At 45.6% G+C, this 18,713-nt stretch overlaps 3 protein-coding genes across 5 annotated transcripts in view; all 3 read left to right on the forward strand.

Moving 5' to 3' along the window:
• The window catches only part of LOC122768013 (filamin-B), a 49,213-nt gene extending 40,464 nt beyond the window's left edge, over positions 1–8,749 (forward strand). For 2 of the 3 annotated variants that reach the window (XM_044023642.1, XM_044023645.1), the window contains 14 exons: positions 413–544; positions 676–849; positions 1,215–1,373; positions 1,463–1,666; positions 1,832–1,984; positions 2,070–2,192; positions 3,818–4,084; positions 4,229–4,366; positions 4,455–4,570; positions 4,974–5,106; positions 5,181–5,357; positions 5,599–5,817; positions 6,506–6,709; positions 7,989–8,749. In XM_044023642.1, the coding sequence (XP_043879577.1) occupies positions 413–544; positions 676–849; positions 1,215–1,373; positions 1,463–1,666; positions 1,832–1,984; positions 2,070–2,192; positions 3,818–4,084; positions 4,229–4,366; positions 4,455–4,570; positions 4,974–5,106; positions 5,181–5,357; positions 5,599–5,817; positions 6,506–6,709; positions 7,989–8,176 (2,387 nt within the window). In that variant the 3' untranslated portion in view covers positions 8,177–8,749. Of the gene's footprint in view, positions 1–412; positions 545–675; positions 850–1,214; positions 1,374–1,462; positions 1,667–1,831; positions 1,985–2,069; positions 2,193–2,586; positions 2,836–3,817; positions 4,085–4,228; positions 4,367–4,454; positions 4,571–4,973; positions 5,107–5,180; positions 5,358–5,598; positions 5,818–6,505; positions 6,710–7,988 lie in introns of all 3 variants that reach the window. The other variant, XM_044023644.1, reaches the window with a different exon arrangement.
• A 2,252-nt stretch (positions 8,750–11,001) lies between these two features.
• LOC122768782 (cytochrome c1, heme protein, mitochondrial) lies at positions 11,002–15,611 on the forward strand. Its single transcript, XM_044024996.1, has 7 exons — positions 11,002–11,119; positions 12,768–12,958; positions 13,042–13,168; positions 13,304–13,461; positions 14,322–14,482; positions 14,805–14,905; positions 14,981–15,611. Exons 1-7 carry the CDS (start codon positions 11,039–11,041, stop codon positions 15,083–15,085), a joined length of 924 nt encoding a protein of 307 aa, XP_043880931.1. The 5' UTR covers positions 11,002–11,038; the 3' UTR covers positions 15,086–15,611.
• Positions 15,612–17,738: 2,127 nt separating this feature from the next.
• The window catches only part of LOC122767905 (homeobox expressed in ES cells 1-like), a 2,536-nt gene continuing 1,561 nt past the window's right edge, over positions 17,739–18,713 (forward strand). Inside the window, exons 1-3 of the mRNA XM_044023475.1 lie at positions 17,739–17,847; positions 18,318–18,463; positions 18,572–18,673. Of these exons, the coding sequence (XP_043879410.1) occupies positions 17,739–17,847; positions 18,318–18,463; positions 18,572–18,673 (357 nt within the window). The remainder of the gene's footprint in view (positions 17,848–18,317; positions 18,464–18,571; positions 18,674–18,713) is intronic.

Consider the following 18,713-nt stretch of genomic DNA (forward strand, 5'->3'; position numbering starts at 1 on the left):
CATCCCAGGTTAGCACACACACATACATCCCAGGTTAGCACACACACACACATCCCAGGTTGCACACACACATACACATCCCAGGTTAGCACACACACACCCAGGTTACACACACACATCCCAGGTTGCACACACACATACACACATCCACACACACCCATCCCAGTTAGCACACACACACATCAGGTTAGCACACACACATACACACATCCCAGGTTAGCACACACACACACATCCCAGGTTAGCACACACACATACAGACACATCCCAGGTTAGCACACACACACACATCCCAGGTTAGCACACCACACACACACACATCCCAGGTTAGCACACAAAGCTCATACATCAGCCTCAGACAAAGTCACATGACTCCACCATGACTCAGACTGATGTAGACCTGGTCTTGTAGAGTCTCCTCTTCAGTTCTACGTGAACCACGTCAGCAGCAGCTCCAACGTCACGGCCTACGGTCCTGGTCTGAGCTACGGCATCGCCAACAAGACCGCCACCTTCACTGTCTACACAGAGGACGCTTCTGAAGGTAGGTCAGAGGGGGAGGGACACGGAGACAGAGACAGACAGAGGGACGAGGAGACGTTCAGAGTCATTTACTGACCTTAAAGACAAACATGTTGAAATTCCTCTCACTGTAAGTCGGCGTCGTGTGTCCAGGTGGACTGGATCTGGCCATCGAGGGTCCGTCCAAAGCTGAGATCAGCTGTGTGGACAACAAGGACGGGACGTGCAGCGTCAGTTACCTGCCCACTCTGCCCGGAGACTACAACATCCTGGTCAAGTACAACGACGCTCACATCGCCGGCAGCCCGTTCACCGCCAGGATCACCGGTCAGTGTCTGCACGCACAGGAAGTCAAACCCAGGAACATGTGTTTTATACTCTCACAATGTCATCACAACACGTCTTTGTCTCACTGCGAGACGCAAGTCTGTAAAGCAAGTCTGAGTGAGTGAGTGAGTGAGTGAGTGTATTACTAATGTCTTACTTGTCTTCCTTGTGGGGACAAAAATTCCCCACAACATAAATAACTAAATTTTAAGGTGAAGATATGTTTTAAGGTTAGGTTGATGTTAGGATTAGGCCAGTAGGAATTGTGGTTAAGATTAGAGTAAGTCTCCAGGAAATGAATGCAAGTCAATGCAATGTCCCCTCAAGTTAAGAATGTCCAATGTGTGTGTGTGTGTGTCTTTTAGAGGACAACCAGCGTCGTTCTCATGTCAAACTGGGCTCAGCAGCAGATTTCTCTCTGGATATAAATGAGACGGACCTCAGCGTGCTGACCGCCAGCATCCGGGCGCCGTCTGGCCGCGATGAGCCCTGTCTGCTGAAGAGGATGGCCAACAACCATATTGGTAACACACACACACACACACTCTTCAAAGTGATTAAAATGACAGAAAATCAGAATATTTGAGATTATTCCATCTCCTCCTCCCCCCAGGGATCTCCTTCATCCCCCGGGAGGTGGGCGAACACCAGGTCAGCATCCTGAAGAACGGTCGCCACGTCGCCAACAGCCCCATCACCATCATGGTCGTCCAATCAGAGATCGGCGACGCCAGCCGAGTTAAAGCGCACGGCGACGGCCTCGTCCAGGGAACCACGTTCAACAACGCCAGCTTTGTGGTGGACACGCGGGAGGCCGGTGAGTGCAGCGCGTCACACACACACACACGCACGCACGCACGCACGCAGGCAGTGAGTGAGTCCTGTTTCCATTGTAATAATAATATTTTGACTTTAAATGACGTGATAAGAGTGCGGCAGTCGTCACTGAGCCAGTGTGAGTGTGACGTTTCTGTGTGTTCAGGTTACGGCGGCCTGGCTTTGTCCATCGAAGGTCCAAGTAAAGTGGACATCCAGACGGAGGACGTGGAGGACGGGACGTGCGGCGTCACCTACTGTCCCTCTGAGCCCGGGAACTACATCGTCTCCATCCGCTTCTCGGAGGAACACGTTCCAGGTAACACGGGGGGAGACGGAGGCTGGAAGAGCACGAGACTTAACGAAAGATCAGGGTGAACACGTGTGTGTGTGTGCGTCCACAGGAAGTCCGTTCACAGTCCGGGTGACGGGCGAGGGTCGTATCCGCGAGAGCATCACTCGACGACAGAGGGCGGCGTCTGTCGCCAGTGTCGGGAGCGTGTGTGACCTCAGCCTGAAGATACCAGGTACACACACACGCACGCACACACACACACACACACACACTATGTTGTTCAGACATTTTGTCACTTAGGCTCAGAATGACGTCAGTGACACAAAGTGACCACACGAGGCAGCAGAGGAGCAGTAGCTCCTGTAAAACCACTGATTTCCTCTCTGGACTTTGGTGTGGGCGAGTGAGTGGTTCTGTCCCCGCTGGCAACAGCTGAAGTGTTTCCTCTGTGTCCTGTCTTCTCATTGTCCTCTCGTCTTTCCTTCCTCCTGTTTCACCCACCTTTTCTTTCTGTATTTTATCATCTCCATATTTCTCCTGTCCTCTTCGCTCATCCCTCCCTCCTCGTCCTCCTCTTCCTCTCTCCATCCTCTCACCCCCCCCCGGTCATCCTCCTCTTCCTCCAGTCAGCTGGTTCCTGCTGGTCTTGTCTCGGCAGCTTCTCTCTTACCCCTCTTCCTCCTTCTGCTCCTGCTGCTCCCTCTGGTGGTCTGGAGGATCCAGCGGGGGCGTGGTCCAGGATCGTAGCCTCTCACCTGGGCGTGTCCGCCTCATCTCCGGCCTCTCTGGTTTAATACTCACAGGCAGAGAGAAGGAAGTGAAGGGTGTTTGGGTCGTCGGCACCCGCCGCTCTGTGGGCGGAGCTCGGAGGGAGGGTGTGTTTTAGAGCGTGAAGGAAAGCTTCACTGCTCATCTGTCCATGTTTAAGATAACGGGATAAGTGAGGTGAATGTATGAGGGACACAACAGAACATGTTTGTGGTGGACACGTGAGAGACACATACAGACACACACTCAGGTGTGATCTGAGACACACACACGCACACACACACAGGTGTGATCTGGAACACACACACACAGGTGTGATCTGAGACACACACACACACACACACACAGGTGTGATCTGAGACACACACACACAGGTGTGTCTGAGACACACACAGGTGTGTTCTGAGACACACACACACACACACGCACACACACTCAGGTGTGATCTGAGACACACACACACACGCACACACAGGTGTGATCTGAAACACACACACAGGACAGGGACATCAGAAAAAAACCAACTCACTCACTCACTCTCACACTCACTCACTCTCTCACACACACTCACTCACTCACTCTCACACACACACACACACTCCACACACCTCACTCTCACACACAATAACGCACACTCACTCACTCTCATCCCCTCACTCACTCACTCTCTCACACACATCAGCATTCCCTCACTCACTCTCTCACACCTGCACACCTTCACTCACTCTCACTCACTCACTCTCTCACACACACCACCCTTTCACACTCACTCCACTCTCACACACACAGCACACTCACTCACTCTCTCCTCCTCACTCACACATACACTCACACTCACTCACTCTCACACATACACTCACACACTCACTCACTCTCTCACACATACACTCACACACTCACTCACTCTCTCACAGTGAGAGTGTGAGGTTTACAAACAATGAGATAAAGACGTGGTCATGTGACGCAGAGATCGTAAAGATTAAACTGAGTGTTAGAAGCTAAAATGTCCGTTCACACGTTCACTTTTATAAAAGTCAGATATTCGCATGCACAGCGTGTGCGATGATATCTAATCAACTTTGTTTTCAGCGATCGACATGAACGACGTCACTGCCGAGGTCACAGCGCCCTCTGGAGTCCGTCAGCGCGCCGAGCTGGTCGCCGTCGGCAGCGACACCTACTGCGTGCGCTTCGTGCCCACAGAGATGGGCGTGCACGCCGTCAGTGTGAGGTACAGGGGCGCGCACGTGCCCGGCAGCCCCTTCCAGTTCACTGTGGGGCCCCTGGGAGAAGGCGGGGCCGCCAAGGTGAAGGCAGGAGGTCCAGGACTGGAGGGAGCACAGGCAGGAGAGCCAGGTATGACCAGACTCTACATACTGTGTGCTGGTTGTAACGCAGGCTCCACAACATGAGCTGAGAGGAGATGCATTCAATGACCCCTGGAAAGTTCAGTACTTGCTCCCACTTATGTAAGAAGCTTTAAAACCTGTTGTCTCTCAGCTGAGTTCAGTATCTGGACGCGTGAGGCCGGGGCCGGCGGACTCTCCATCGCCGTGGAAGGACCCAGCAGAGCGGAGATCACCTTCGACGACCGCAGAGACGGATCGTGTGGCGTGTCGTACGTCGCTCAGGAGCCTGGTGGGGAAAAAAAACAAGCGCCTGACAGACCTGTTTGTGGCGCGCGTCGCTCTCTGGAGTTAAACTCTCGTCTCTCCTCTGGTTTCAGGCGATTATGAGATTTCGGTGAAGTTTAACGACCAGCACGTTCCCGACAGTCCCTTCCTGGTTCCGGTCGTGGCTCCGGTGAACGACGCCCGCCGCCTCACTGTTGCTGGCCTTCAGGTGAGGCACGAGGACACACCTGCGCACCCAGCCTGCCCTGCCTTGCTCAAGGGCACAGGGGCTCAGTTGCATAAAAAGGGAAATATGAAAAGTAGTTTTTATATTTTCTTTATGCACCTGACCCTCGACGACGTCGCCTGGCTCTGGTCTGGGCCTGCTGGTGTTTCTCTTGTGTTTCATTTAAAGGCCTTTAACAGCAGCTGCTCCCTGGTTGCCTGGCAACAGCAGACAGAGACGGAGCACAGCGGCCGACGGTTTATTTGTTTTTATTTTTATTTATTGAACGGGAATTAAAGCTCAGTGGAAGAATAAGAAGGTTCCAAAGAATCAGACTCACAATAAGAAAACACACGTTCAGTGTGAACACACAGTGTGTGTGTGTGTGTGTGTGTGTGTGTGGTAGGAGTCTGGCCTGAAGGTGAATCACCCAGCATCCTTTGCGGTGCGTCTGAATGGAGCTCAGGGGAAGCTGGAGGCTAAAGTCCACAGTCCGTCCGGAGCTCTGGACGAGTGTGTCGTCACCGAGCTGGAACCAGGTTTGTGTTGGTCACGAGCGAGTCCAAACCCGCGGTGTCGGGGCTCGCCGGTGACCTCTGCCCTCTGTCCTCAGGCCAGTACGCCGTCCGCTTCATCCCCAGAGAGAACGGCGTCCACGCCGTCGACGTCAGCTTCAGCGGCGCTCCCATCCCGGGAAGTCCGTTCCAGGTGCGGGTCGGGGAGCCGGGACAGACCGGAGAGCCCGGTCTGGTCAGAGCATACGGAGCTGGACTGGAGAGAGGAACCACTGGTGGGTTGTACTGAGAAGTACACAGAAGTAGACAAGTACACAGAAGTACACAGAAGTACACAGAAGTAGACAGAAGTACAGAGAAGTACACAGAAGTAGACAAGTACACAGACATAATATAATTATATTATATTATATTATATTATATTATATTATATTATATTATATTATATTATATTATATTATAATGTTATATTATATATATAATGTTATATCATATCCAGAGTGTCTCTGTCGACAGGAGCTCAGTCAGAGTTCATCATCAACAACATGAAGGCGGGCCCCGGGGCCTTGGCTGTGACCATTGAAGGGCCCTCTAAAGTAAAGATGGACTGTCAGGAGGGTCCAGAAGGCTACAAGGTGCAGTACACGCCGATGGCGCCCGGAAACTATGTGATCAGCATCAGATATGGAGGAGCAGAACACATCAGCAACAGTCCCTTCAGAGCCAGAGTCACAGGTCAGTGTGTGTGTGTGTGACTGTGTGTGTGTGTGTGTGTGTGACTGTGTGTGTGTGTGTGTGTGCGTGTGTGACTGTGTGTGCGTGTGTGTGCAGCTGTGTGTGCGTGTGTGGTGTGACTGTGTGTGGTGTGACTGTGTGTGTGTGTGTGCGTGTGTGACTGTGTGTGTGTGTGACTGTGTGACTGTGTGTGTGTGCTGTGTGTGGCGTGTGTGACTGTGTGTGTGTGTGTGTGTGTGTGTGTGTGTGTGTGTGTGTGTGTCCAGGTATTACTAATGTTGTGGGGACCTAAACCTGTTTACACAGTCACATTATGGGGACTTGTCCTCCTTGTGGGGACAAAAAGCAAGTCCCCATAGCGTAAATTACTACATTTTAAGGTGAAGATATGTTTTAAGGTTAGGTTAGGGTTAGGATTAGGATTAGGCCAGTAGTAATTGTGGTTAAGGTTAGAGTAAGTCTCCAAGAAATTAATGTAAGTCATGAATGTAGAACTTGCGTGTGTGTGTGTGCGTGTGTGACTGTGTGTGTTTTGCGTCGTGTGACTGTGTGTGTGTGTGTGTGTGTGTGTGTGTGTGTGTGTGTGTGTGTGTGTGTGTGTGTGTGTGTGTGTGTGTGTGTGTGTGTGTGTGAGAAAGCAAAACACCTTCACCTCAAACAATGACGTCTGCGTGTCCCTCGCTCTCAGGTCCTCGCCTGGTGAACGTGACCAACGCCAGCGAGACGTCCACGCTGACGCTGGATCCGGCCGTACGAGCGTCCAGTACGGCGCAGAGCTTCCTGCCTCGACCCGGAGACTCGGACGCAACCAAGGTTCTGAGCCGCGGCGCCGGCCTCAGCGAGGCCTCCGCGGGTCAGAGGAGCAGCTTCTCTGTCGACTGCAGCAAAGCTGGTACGACCCAAACATAAACACGTCAGACCTGGACCACGGTAGACCAGGTCCACATCAAAAACCTCTGCACTTAGACTTGTCAAACCTGGATCCTGGTCCCAGCGCCGTCTCTCTCTTATCGTTTAGCTTCTGGAACTTTTCCACGACTCAGCGTTTATCAGAACCTGTGACATCATCACACTGCAGCTCTCTGATTGGTCAGAGAGTGACGTCACTCAAGAGTCCTGAGTGAGTGAGTGAGTGTAGGTCAGTAAGTGAGTGAGTGAGTCATGCAGGAAGTACTGAAAAAATCTTTTTGATGATTCACTTTCAGTGAAAATTCACTCATTTGTGTCGCTTAGAAAAACCATGTGACCACAGTTTCATGCAGCTGTGCTGTGATGACTCCGCCCACTTTGAGGAGGAGCTACAGTAATGGAAAACAAGGCGAGACGAGCTGGGACGATGTCGTGGAAAAGCACCAGCACCGACATTCATACGCGCTCTTATTTTGAAAAGAGAAAAAAAAAACAACTTTCAACAGAAAAAATGTTTTCAGAAATTCTACTTTTTTATTTTCATTTTAGGGACGAAGAAAAACGCGCTGTATTTCAATTACATTTTTTAAAAGGAAATTCAAATCACCACAAATATATACTTTTTTCTTTTGTAAAATGGAAATTACCTAAAACCCCACGTGACTCCTGAGCCGCGTCTGTGCCGTAATGTATTATTTACATTATAAACCCGTCAGATTCATGCATTCATCTGCTGGAGAATGAGCACAGATCATAGCATTATTTTGTATAAAGTACTAAAGTAGTAAAGAAAGTGATACTTGAGTAAAAGTACAAGTATCTTAGCAGAAAATGACTTTGGTAGAAGTTAAAGTCTTAAAGTACGTGACATTTACTGTACTCATTTTCTGACGTTACAGTTTTGAATGTGACATTTATTGTGGCTTCTTAAATCAGAACATTGTGTGAACAGTTGTGTATTCTTACCATGGCAATTTACCCAGGGTGCACCTGGGTGAGCACTGAGGGTTGAGTGCAAGCTCGTGCATGTGTTTCAAAGCTCAGTGGTGAGTCAGGGTTTGACAAACACTTGAGTGTGTGTGTATAAATGCATAAAAACACACACATGAACATTCAGAAGGGATAAACGAGGCGAAAGTGCAAACAGAGCCGGACTTCTGTCACTGAGACGAGCAGCGGAGTTTGTTTCATCTTTGTGTGTGTGTGTGTGTGTGTTCTGTGGTGCTCATGTCCTAATGTGTCCACGTCCATGTCGTCCTCAGGTAACAACGTTCTGCTGGTGGGCGTCCACGGTCCTCAGGTTCCCTGTGACGAGGTTCTGGTCAAACACTTGGGGGACCTGCGGTACAATGTCAGCTACGTGCTGAAGGAGCGCGGCGGTTACGTCCTGGTGGTCAAATGGGGCGACGACCACGTCCCGGGCTCCCCCTTCCATGTCGTCGTCCCATGATGCACCAGGTGGAAAAGAGCACGTGTCCCTGCTGGGTTTAGGTTTCTGTATAAACTGCCAAAGTGTTCTTCAGATGCACCATTTTACAACTAAGTGTAGATTTAGGCGACGCTGACCTTTGACCTTTGACCTCCGGCTATTAAAGGAAAATTTTGATTTGGGGAAAAAAAGATTGTTTGATTTTTGTTGCCCAGAAATGATGAATTGTTTTAACAGCTGATGGTCAATGAAAGATTGTCTCTGTTCTCTCTGCTCGTAAAACTCATCGCTGTTGTGTGTCTTCGTTTGGCTGCTTTTACACACACACACACACACACACACACACACACACACAATCACTTCTCCATTTTTCTAACAATCACTGGATGGAAATGTCGAGACGTTTGAAATCAGACGGGAGCTGGAACGTTTGCTGTGTGAATCCTGCTGTCGGTGACGAATCTCTGCTACTGTTGAAAAAAAATAAATAAATGGTGATTTAATGTGAAACTTAACTCTGGGATGATGACGACGATGATGATGATGATGATGTACATTTATTAATTAAAATCAACTGGAATGAAATTCACTGCAGTCAAAGTCTCTTGTTATATTTAAAAAGTACTGACTCGTGTCTAAAGTAATCATTCTTCCCACAGCACGTCGCCATCCAAACCCATTTTTAACAAAAATGGTGTGTATATATGTACACACATGTATATATGTGTGTACATATATACATGTGTATATATGTGTATATATGTACACACATGTATATATGTGTCTACATATATACATATATGTGTATATATGTGTATATACACATATGTGTACAAAATAAATAAATACTGTAAATATAATGTAAAGTTTTGCTTTTTATAATCAGAGCTGATGATGATTTAAATCAAACTCAGTGGTTGTTTGTTGTTTGTTGAGCGTTTTAATGTCAATGAACATAAAGATGTTTTCCACACAGCAGTGTTGATTGGTTAACTCCACTAATACTGCGGGGGTTCCATGAATGCATTATAAGAACTGGACAGAGCTCCGCCTCCTCTGCCTTGCAGCAAAGTCTTTTTCCACTGGTCACTCTCTGGCTTTTATAGACCTTTATATTCTATATTTTTAATTCATGGAGTTTCATGTTTGTAAAACCTTCCTAAAGGTTTATTATTTCACTTTTATTGGATAGAAAACCTCTACTTTTGTGGTGTTGTTTTGGAGTAATCAAGAGTCAAATTTTACTTTTGTCAACAAAAATGAGGTGGTGTAAAATTCCTAATCTTTATTGGTAGATCATCATTATGGTTTCATTGGACTTCACGGAGTATGAAGTACTTTCACTGTATACGTTTGCAGTAGTCAAAGGTCAAATTTCACTTTTCACAAACAAAAATAAGGTTAATCGTTCATTTTGAAGTAGAATAAAACCCATCATTTTTATTAGTAGTTAAGGATTTCACTTGTCACAAAGAGTTCAAGCAGCAGTGGAGGTTCAGGTTCAGGTTCAGGTCTCCAGAGAAGACCCAGTTTAATTTGTGAAAAGGTCATAACAAAGAAGAAGAGTGGGTGTGTATGGGAAGGGGGGTCTGTGGCTCCTCCCCCAAAACATTTTTAATCTGGTAGATGCGATTTCTTATACATCTCGTGCATTTTTGAGAGCTGGAGAAGGGCAATACATACAAACACACACACTCTCTGTCTTATTTTAATGTCTTTCAAAGTACTTCATTCATATTGACCTCAGTGACACAGAGTGACCACACGAGGGCAGCAGTAGACCAGCAGCTCCTGTGTCACTGTGAGCTAAAAATCACTCATTTTCTGTTTGGGATGAGTTGATGTCTTTATCGCACTGCTAGTAATTTAAATATTAACCAATTGATTAATTAAAAAATAAATAAATAGCCAACATGTAAGTTGTGAAAAATTAAATGCAGACTTTTTTTTTACATCAACTAAATAAATTGAAACCTGTTCTTGTGTGTTATACAAACAAACTTTTAAACATGTCTTATGTTGCTTATGCTTATGTTGTTTTTTGTTTGTTTGTTTGTTTTTAATATTTTAGAAGCAATTCATTATTTAAAATTCAATACATCGTCATAATTGCTCATAAAAAATATTTTAACAAGGTTAATGCCAATTGCTTTGTTGCATATAGTTGTATATAAAAACATGTTATCTTTATGTTGAAAGAAAGAAGAAAAAACAACAAAAGATAGACTACCATTGTGAATACATATGTCTAAATGTGTGTTGTATTTGTCAACTGGTTGGTGCTCCAATAAAGTTTTCTCCTTCAAAAGCGATTTCAGGTCAAGGGCTGATCAATGACGTAGGCTACTCTTGTCCCCGCGCGCCCTTCATCTCATATTATTCACTGTTTTTGTTGTATAAGGACTTAACGCCACTCTATGTATATCTATACATTAGAGTGCATATGCATATATGTAGATATGATTAATGTTATGTTTTGTAACGTGTGTTTTACACAACGTTATTCAACGTTGCGTAAAACCCCAGCTTGTGTAAAGTTCCACATACGTCACGTTACTGTAATTTCCGGCTTGTGGGGACTGCCCTTCAAAGTAAGAGCATATTTATTTTAACTGCGGTTAAACGTCCATCCATCGTTCAATATAGGAATAGAAACACGTGTATGAAGTCGTGCATAGATTTTGTATTTATTCCGATGTCAACGGAGTGTTACATGTACAGTTAAAAATTCAAATATACGTTAAAAAAAACCCGGCCCTGACTTTGGACAATGGAATCCAGACCACTTCACGCACGCGGTTTTATTTTGAAGGTTCAAAACAGAAGTGCCCGGCTCGTCGCTGGTCTCCAGCACTTCCCGTTACCCACGCACCCGCAGACAAGATGGCGGCGCTACGAGTGGCGGTGTTATCGGGGAGTGGGAGAGCTCTCCTCAGCGCTCCTAAAACGATCCACACACCCAAGGTACGTGGACTTAAAGCGCGTGCGGTTCAACAGCGCGGGCCAGAGTGAGTTATATCCAACAACGTCACCGTAATGCGACGTTTTGTTCCGGACACTGAGCTAACGTCGGTTAGCCTAGCTCGGGTGCTGTTAACGGGTGACACAAGGTCACTTGTGATCCCACTCACTTTTAGGACGTTAATGGCGGTCACGATAGCAGCTCCTCTCATATTGATACCGCTTTTAAACTGCAGTGAACAACAACGTCACGAACTGATTTAAGACATGTGGAAAGCTGTCGTCGTGACTCCGTAACAATGGGTACACTTGCTCAGCTAGCCACCAAGTGTCAAGAAGCCGGTAAATAAATGGACGCCGTGAGTTCGGGGTTGGAAAGAAATATCTTTCCGGTCCTTTACTCTGTGTGATGTGTATTCGTCCCTGCACAACGAACTTTGGTGGAACCAATGGTAGACTGTGTTGCAGAGCTAGTCCTTTGCTAGCTTGTTGGTATGTCAAGGACTTCCGGTGAAGAGGTGGTCTTCACTGCTATGTCCCTCATCCCGATAATAAGGGCCCGGTTAACAAAGTAGAAATACTTTGTTACTCTTAGGTACTTAAGTACAAATTTCATGTATCTGTACTTTACTGTGTTATTCATATTTCTAGCGACTTTTACTCCACTACATTTCCTCCAATTCTCGTTGTTACTCGTAACTACCAAATCAAATCAGAAGAAGAAGAGTTGATATTATGGTCTGTATTATATAGAGCTTTTCTAGTGTTGATGAGCTGCTTCACACTTTATGTTCAAGTCAATGAGTAGTTGTCTGAAATATTCATGATTTCATGTTTGACCTAAGTGGCTTGATTATTATTATTATTATTATATTATTATAATCAATCAGGTAGGAAGCACCGTTTGGAGTAATATGTGACCTGCTAGTGTGGTACCAGTATGTTAATGAAATGTTTAAATCCAGTGTTTTCCACCACATTGATGATACAAACACATCTAGAGCTCTAGTTATTGTGGTTAAATCCTCGATTCCAACTTTTGTTTTCAAAGGTAGAGATGGGGACATTGTTTACAGTGGCGATAGTGACATTGTTTACAGTGGCAATAGTGACAGCCCATCACTAAAGCCATTTGAGAAATGTGTCATTCCCTGTTGAAATGAACCGCTGGCTCTGGAGCAGATTTTCCGACAATTAATCATTAATTTAGGGCTGAAAACACTCAATTAATTGATAATTAGTCGATTACTGAATTCATCAACTGTTATGATGTAATAGGTTTGAGCATTTTTTTTAAAGAATTACAATAAGTTTTCTGATTTCTTTGCTCCACATACAGAGAAATCATTAAAACTTTGGACAAAACCTTGGAGTAATGGATAAAACATTCAATTATGGAAATAATGGTGATTCGCAGCCCTACATTCATTAAGTGGATACGTCTTTGGAATAGTGTTTTTGCATGGAATGCCCATGCAGTGCACGTGTGATGAAAACACTGAAGAAGGATGTTCATACCAAGTCAGAACCAGGATTTAAATTCTCCAGTAAAGGCGTTGTTGTTTACTCCACAGAATGTGAGCTTATACGTATGTTATCGTGCTTGGACGTTAACTCGCTTGTATCGTGTTGTGCTCGTGTGTCTCTGCAGGCCAACATGTCCTTCGCGAGCCTGCCCCGGAACAAGAAGGTCGCCCTCACGACGCTGGGTGTGGTCACGGCCGGTGGTGCAGGACTCGCTCTGATGCTGCATCAGTCCGTGAAAGCCTCTGACCTGGAGCTCCACCCCCCTCAATACCCCTGGAGCCATGGCGGACCCCTGTCCTCTCTGGACCACGCCAGGTGTGATGGATGGACACACACACAGACAGTGAGTGACGAGAGAGGATGTCTCACCGTAACTGTTCCTCTGTGTTTCCCCGCAGTGTTCGCCGTGGTTACGAGGTGTATAAGCAGGTGTGTTCTGCCTGCCACAGCATGGACTACCTGGCCTTCAGACACCTGGTGGGAGTGTCTCACACAGAAGCCGAGGTCAAGGTCATCGCTGAGGAGGTGAGAGCTGTGTTCTGTGTGGATCAGTACTGAACAGTACTGAACTGTATGTTGAGCACTTTGATGAGCAGCTCCACTGGGGCATCACAAGTGGTACGGCCGGGTCAGCATAAGTATCTCGTTTGCTGTGTTCAGGTCGAGGTCGTGGATGGACCCGATGACAACGGAGAGATGTTCACTCGGCCTGGAAAGTTGTCGGACTACTTCCCAAAGCCCTACCAGAACCCGGAGGCTGCGCGGGCGGCCAACAACGGAGCGCTGCCCCCTGACCTCAGCTACATCGTCAATGCAAGGTAACGCCCGGCCAAGACCAGAGAACCAGCAACCCGTGTTTTCACCCATTCACATTATTCAACACAGGCTTAGGCATCTTTGCTCAAGGAAACTTAAAGACCAGGAATTGAACCCACAACCTTCCAGTTGAAAGACAACTCGCCCTGTTCAATCCTAACAGATGTTCATAGGAACTGCTGTATTTTTATGAGATTATCATCGTTATCATATGTTATAACGCCAGCGCATATATATATATATATATATATACATATACATATATATATATATATATATATATATATATATATATATACACATACATATATATACACATACATATATATACACATACATACACACACACATTAGGCGTCTACGTAATGTATTGTTTATGGAGGAAACGATAACTAGAAATAGAAGAAAATGTTCTGTGTCACAGAACGCAGTTTAAAGTTCATTTGAGGTGAGAAAGTGGATCATTCAGACCAAGATATGACATATTTATAGTTTTATCAGCAGCTTTTGTGGACATGATCACGCCAAAACAGTTTACGGCAGGTTCAGGGGATTTGAAATGAAACTAATGATGTTGCATTGTCACGTTCTTTGGAGCAATAGAATACACGTCTGTATTTAACATTTGGTTTTAGTAGTTATTCTTATAAATGACACATTTTGATGGTCTGTATTTTAGTAGTTATTCATGGAAAAATAAAACAGGTTTTTCATGTTATCTTGTGTTTTAGCCGTGCAGCTGAGCAGCCGACCTGTCAGTCACTCAGCCAAACGTTCATTGCAGAAAACTTTGTCTCTTCACGGCTTCTTATCGTAAACCTTTTTGTTTTTTATGGATACATGTGTGTTGTGTTCCTCTCAGACATGGCGGAGAAGACTATGTGTTCAGCCTGCTGACAGGATACTGTGAGCCTCCGGCTGGAGTGGAGGTCCGAGAAGGACTCTACTACAACCCGTACTTCCCCGGCCAGGCCATAGGCATGGCCCCGCCCATCTACAACGAGATTCTAGAGTATGGCGATGGTAAGTGGAAATGCGTGCGTGTGTGTGTGTGTGTGTGTGTGAGCAGAGTCTGGTTCTGTGTCACGTGTTAAATGTACATTTGTGAGTTTTTGTCCTCGACGATGTGATTGGACGCTCGTTCCCGCAGAGGTCGTCAGGGGTTACCGTAATGACACGTTTGTGGGCGTCTGCTTTCTTGTACCGCTTTATCCTCCGTGTGAGGGTCGCGGCAGGGTCGGGATGTAGGCGGGGTCACACCCCGCACAGATCGCCAGTCCACAGTTTTTGAATGAAGTATTTGATTATTGGAGTGAAACTCATTGTGTTGACACTGTTGCCATAGGAACCCCTGCCACCATGAGCCAGGTCGCGAAGGATGTGTGCACCTTCCTGAGGTGGGCGGCCGAGCCGGAGCACGACCAACGCAAACGCATGGGACTCAAGGTACGACGAAGCGTGACCGCCATTTTTTAACAGAGACCGAGCGCTAACGGCGGCGTACGTGTCCTTCTCTTCCAGATGCTGTTGGGCTCGGCCATCCTCATGCCTCTGCTCTACTACCTGAAGAGACACAGGTGGTCTGTGCTCAAGAGCAGGAGGATCGCCTACAGGCCTCCAAAATAAGAGCCCCACGTCCCCAGAGCTGGGCCGACAACCTTCCAGCAGAGGCCGCTGCGTTCACCGACGCCACCACATTCAGCTCACATGGACACGGAACAACTGACAGACGTACTCCTGCCTTTCTAAGAGGAAAACATAAGGATTTAAATATATATATATATATATTACCATTACTATTCTTTCAGAATAAAAGCCTTTTTAGTCGTTGGCATGGCAGAACTAACACCTGAGGGCAGATATTTTACTATCTGCAGTGTTGTTGTGCAAGTTTGTGTTGGAGAGTTGTGGCGTTCCTGAACGCACCGCCAGAGTTCACATGTGTTCAGTCCGAGTCATGGCCGCTGTCCGCCTCACGTCCCGACGTGACTTTGTCACAGAGAAATAAATAAGAAGCATCGCTCCCGTGTTTGTAAGATACTCAGTCACCACATGAGGAACGCTCTCCTCTGTCCTCCACTCAAAACCTCTCAGTGGAACTAATGTACCTCTGTTGTACTGTACAAAATAAATTATGTCCAAGAGAAAAACACTTCTGTGTGGTTGTTTGGCTTTGTTTCCAGCAGGGGGCGCAAACACGACTCTGTGACACACACACACTGATTTTAAACTAACTACTCAAAATAAGGAGTTTATTTTGAAATGACTCCTAAAACAAAGCAAAATATATATTTTTTAATAATAAATGAAATTAAAAGATAAAACTTTTTAAAATGATGATGCAACGAGGGCAAAGAAACCTATTTTATAATAATGTACCTGTGATATCTTTGACAACGTGTTCACGTCTTTATCTCACTGTGAGACAGGAAACTGACGTTTGTAAACCACTCCCTCTCCCACACCAAACCCCAGGAGCTGCTGGTCCTCTGCTGCCTCGTGTGGTCACTTTGTGTCACTGAGTTAAGTCTGAACGTAGATTTTGAAAGTCATTAAAAAGATGTTTTAACTGAGTGGTGGAGGCAGCAGTGGATCAACAACTGTGTGTGTGTGTGTGTTTTCTCTGTGTGTGTGGTTTACAAACAGTCTCAGTCTAACTGTGAAGACGTGAACGTGTTCTTCAGACGTCGTAGACTTACACTGACGTGTGTTTTATCTGATGAGTCTTTGGTTCAGTGGCTAAAGTCAGTTTTCCAGCCGTTCCTTCAGTGGCAGAAAAAAACACTCATAAAATCAACACTTTTGTTTTGTGGTTGTTTGTTGTTGCTGTGTGTGTGTGTGTGTGTGTGTGTGTAGCACATGACACACACACACAAAGCACAATCACCTGTTCTTACTTCCAAATTAGTTGAGAAGAAAATCAGTTTAGTTTTCTTTGACTTTTCACTAAAAAGGTTTTTTAACTAACAATAACGACAATGATAATGACAGCGGTAATAATCCACTAATGCCATTAGCCTAATCTGTGTGTGTTGTGATGCAGATGAAGCTGGTGGCGCGTGAATGCAGTTTGAAGCAGCGGGGAGGAAAAGCCTTTCACAACCAGATGAGCTGCTGTAATGAGGCGGATTTAAAACCAACAGCAGACTTGTTTATTTATCTCTTAATGAACGACGAAGAGGAAGAGCCGAGTGAGGGGAGTGTGCGAAGGATGAGAAGATCAAATATTGAAGTTCAGGTCTTTTGTGTAGTTCAAAGACCCACAAATGTGTTACAGTCACTGAACAAAAGCCTCACCTGATGAAATATGCAACAACTGAACAAAATATTCCCTCAGTGTGAAGACTTTTCCAACAGGAAACTGACGTTTGTAAACTGCTCACTCTCCCACACCAAAGTCCACAGAGAACATCACACACACACACACACACACACACACACAGGAGTTGTTGATCCACTGCTGCCTCCATCACTAAGTTCAAATGTCTGATTTTGTGGTTTCTGCATTTGAAAAATATCATTAAGACTGATCGTAGTGACACAAGGTGACCACACGGGGCAGCAGAGGACCAGCAGCCAAAATCACTGATGTTCTCTGTGGGCTTTGGTGTGGGAGAGTGAGCGGTTTCAAGATATGAACGCGTTCTTCAGGCGGACGTAGACTTTGACTCACAGGACTGGTTCTCCGCGACACAAACACCCTTCAAATAACCAAAGTGTCCCGTTAGATCACACGTTTTATAACAGTGTAGTTACATGTAATGAACTCTGTTCTAAAAGCCTCTTTTGTTCTTGTGTCACTTTTTGTTGAAAGACCTCACTGTTGAAAAATGTGCTTTATGAATAAATTGATTTACAGAAATCGAGATACATACAGGTATATATATATATATATATATATTCTTATATATGTATATATATATGTATACCTGTATACATATATACCTGTGTGTATATATATATTCTTTTCTTTTTCTGGTGGAGACCTGCAGGCTCAGAGATTAGCTGCTGTGTTGAACCTCAGGGAATCCTCATTCACATGGAAAAAAAAGAACAGCCCTTGGTTCTAATTGGTGGCCACTGAAAATCCTCAGCTGCCGTTTCATTTAAAAGCAGCAGCAGCAGCAGCAGCAGCAGTTTGTTCTCCTGCTGCTTCCCTCCTCTCCTCAGTCACCTGTGTCTTCTCCCACACACTCAGATCCACGGAGCAAACTTCCCTCGTTTTTTTAAATTATAGTTTATTATAAATTGGAGATCTTCTTTTCTGAGGTTGGTCGTCATGGCGTCTGCTCTGCAGAGTCGACCGCCAACGTTTTCCATCGATGGAATTATGGGAGTGGAGCAGCAGAGAGCTGGAAACATGCTGAAACTCCACAGACCGTGGACAGGTAAGCTCAACTCAACTCAACTCAACTCAACTGAGCTAAAGTCAACTAAACTGAACTAAAGTCAACTAAACTGAGCTAAAGTCAACTAAACTGAACTAAAGTCAACTAAACTGAACTGAACTGAACTCAACTTAACTCAACTCAACTCAACTAAACTCAGCTAAAGTCAACTAAACTGAACTAAACTAAACTAAACTGAACTGAACTGAACTCGAACTCAACTAACTCAACTCAACTGCTAAAGTCAACTAAAGAACTCAACTAAACTGAACTGAACTGCTAAAGTCAACTAAACTGAACTGAACTGAACTGAACTCAACTCAACTCAACTCAACTCAACTGAACTCAACTCAACTGAGCTAAAGTCAACTAAACTGAAGTAAACTATGCTAAACTAAACTAAACTGAAGTAAAGTCACCTGAACCCAGAGAGCTAACTCTCTCTCTCTCTTCTGTCTGTCTGTCTTCAGAGAAGGACAACAGTAGAGACAGTCTCTGCTCCAAACATCATCATCATCATCATCACCATCCTCATCCTCAGCAGATGAACTGTCACAGAACAACGTCCAGCTGGTGCATCGGGCGGAGACCACGCACGGCCTTCACCAACAGTCAGGTAATCAATCAATCAATTAACCATTCAATCAATCAATCAATCAAACAATCAATCAATCAGTCAATCAACCATCCTTGTCTGTCTCTCACACTTGTATGTGTCCTGCAGGTGAATGTCCTGGAGACAGTGTTTCAGGTGAACTGTTACCCGGGTATTCAGCTGAGAGAGCAGCTGGCAGTGAGACTCAACCTGGACGAAGATAGAATACAGGTTCAGACACACACACGCACACACTCGCACACACACACAC

The sequence above is a fragment of the Solea senegalensis genome, linkage group LG4 (genome assembly GCF_019176455.1).
Source record: "Solea senegalensis isolate Sse05_10M linkage group LG4, IFAPA_SoseM_1, whole genome shotgun sequence".
NCBI classification, from domain to species: Eukaryota; Metazoa; Chordata; class Actinopteri; order Pleuronectiformes; family Soleidae; genus Solea; species Solea senegalensis.

Excerpts from the sequence above, each read along its gene's own strand:
- LOC122768782 (XM_044024996.1), top strand. The coding sequence starts at position 11,039 with ATGGCGGCGCTACGAGTGGCGGTGTTATCGGGGAGTGGGAGAGCTCTC. Across the intron at positions 13,462-14,321 it reads AGCTACATCGTCAATGCAAG|ACATGGCGGAGAAGACTATG; the intron begins GTAACGCCCGGC and ends TGTTCCTCTCAG. Across the intron at positions 14,483-14,804 it reads GATTCTAGAGTATGGCGATG|GAACCCCTGCCACCATGAGC; the intron begins GTAAGTGGAAAT and ends CTGTTGCCATAG.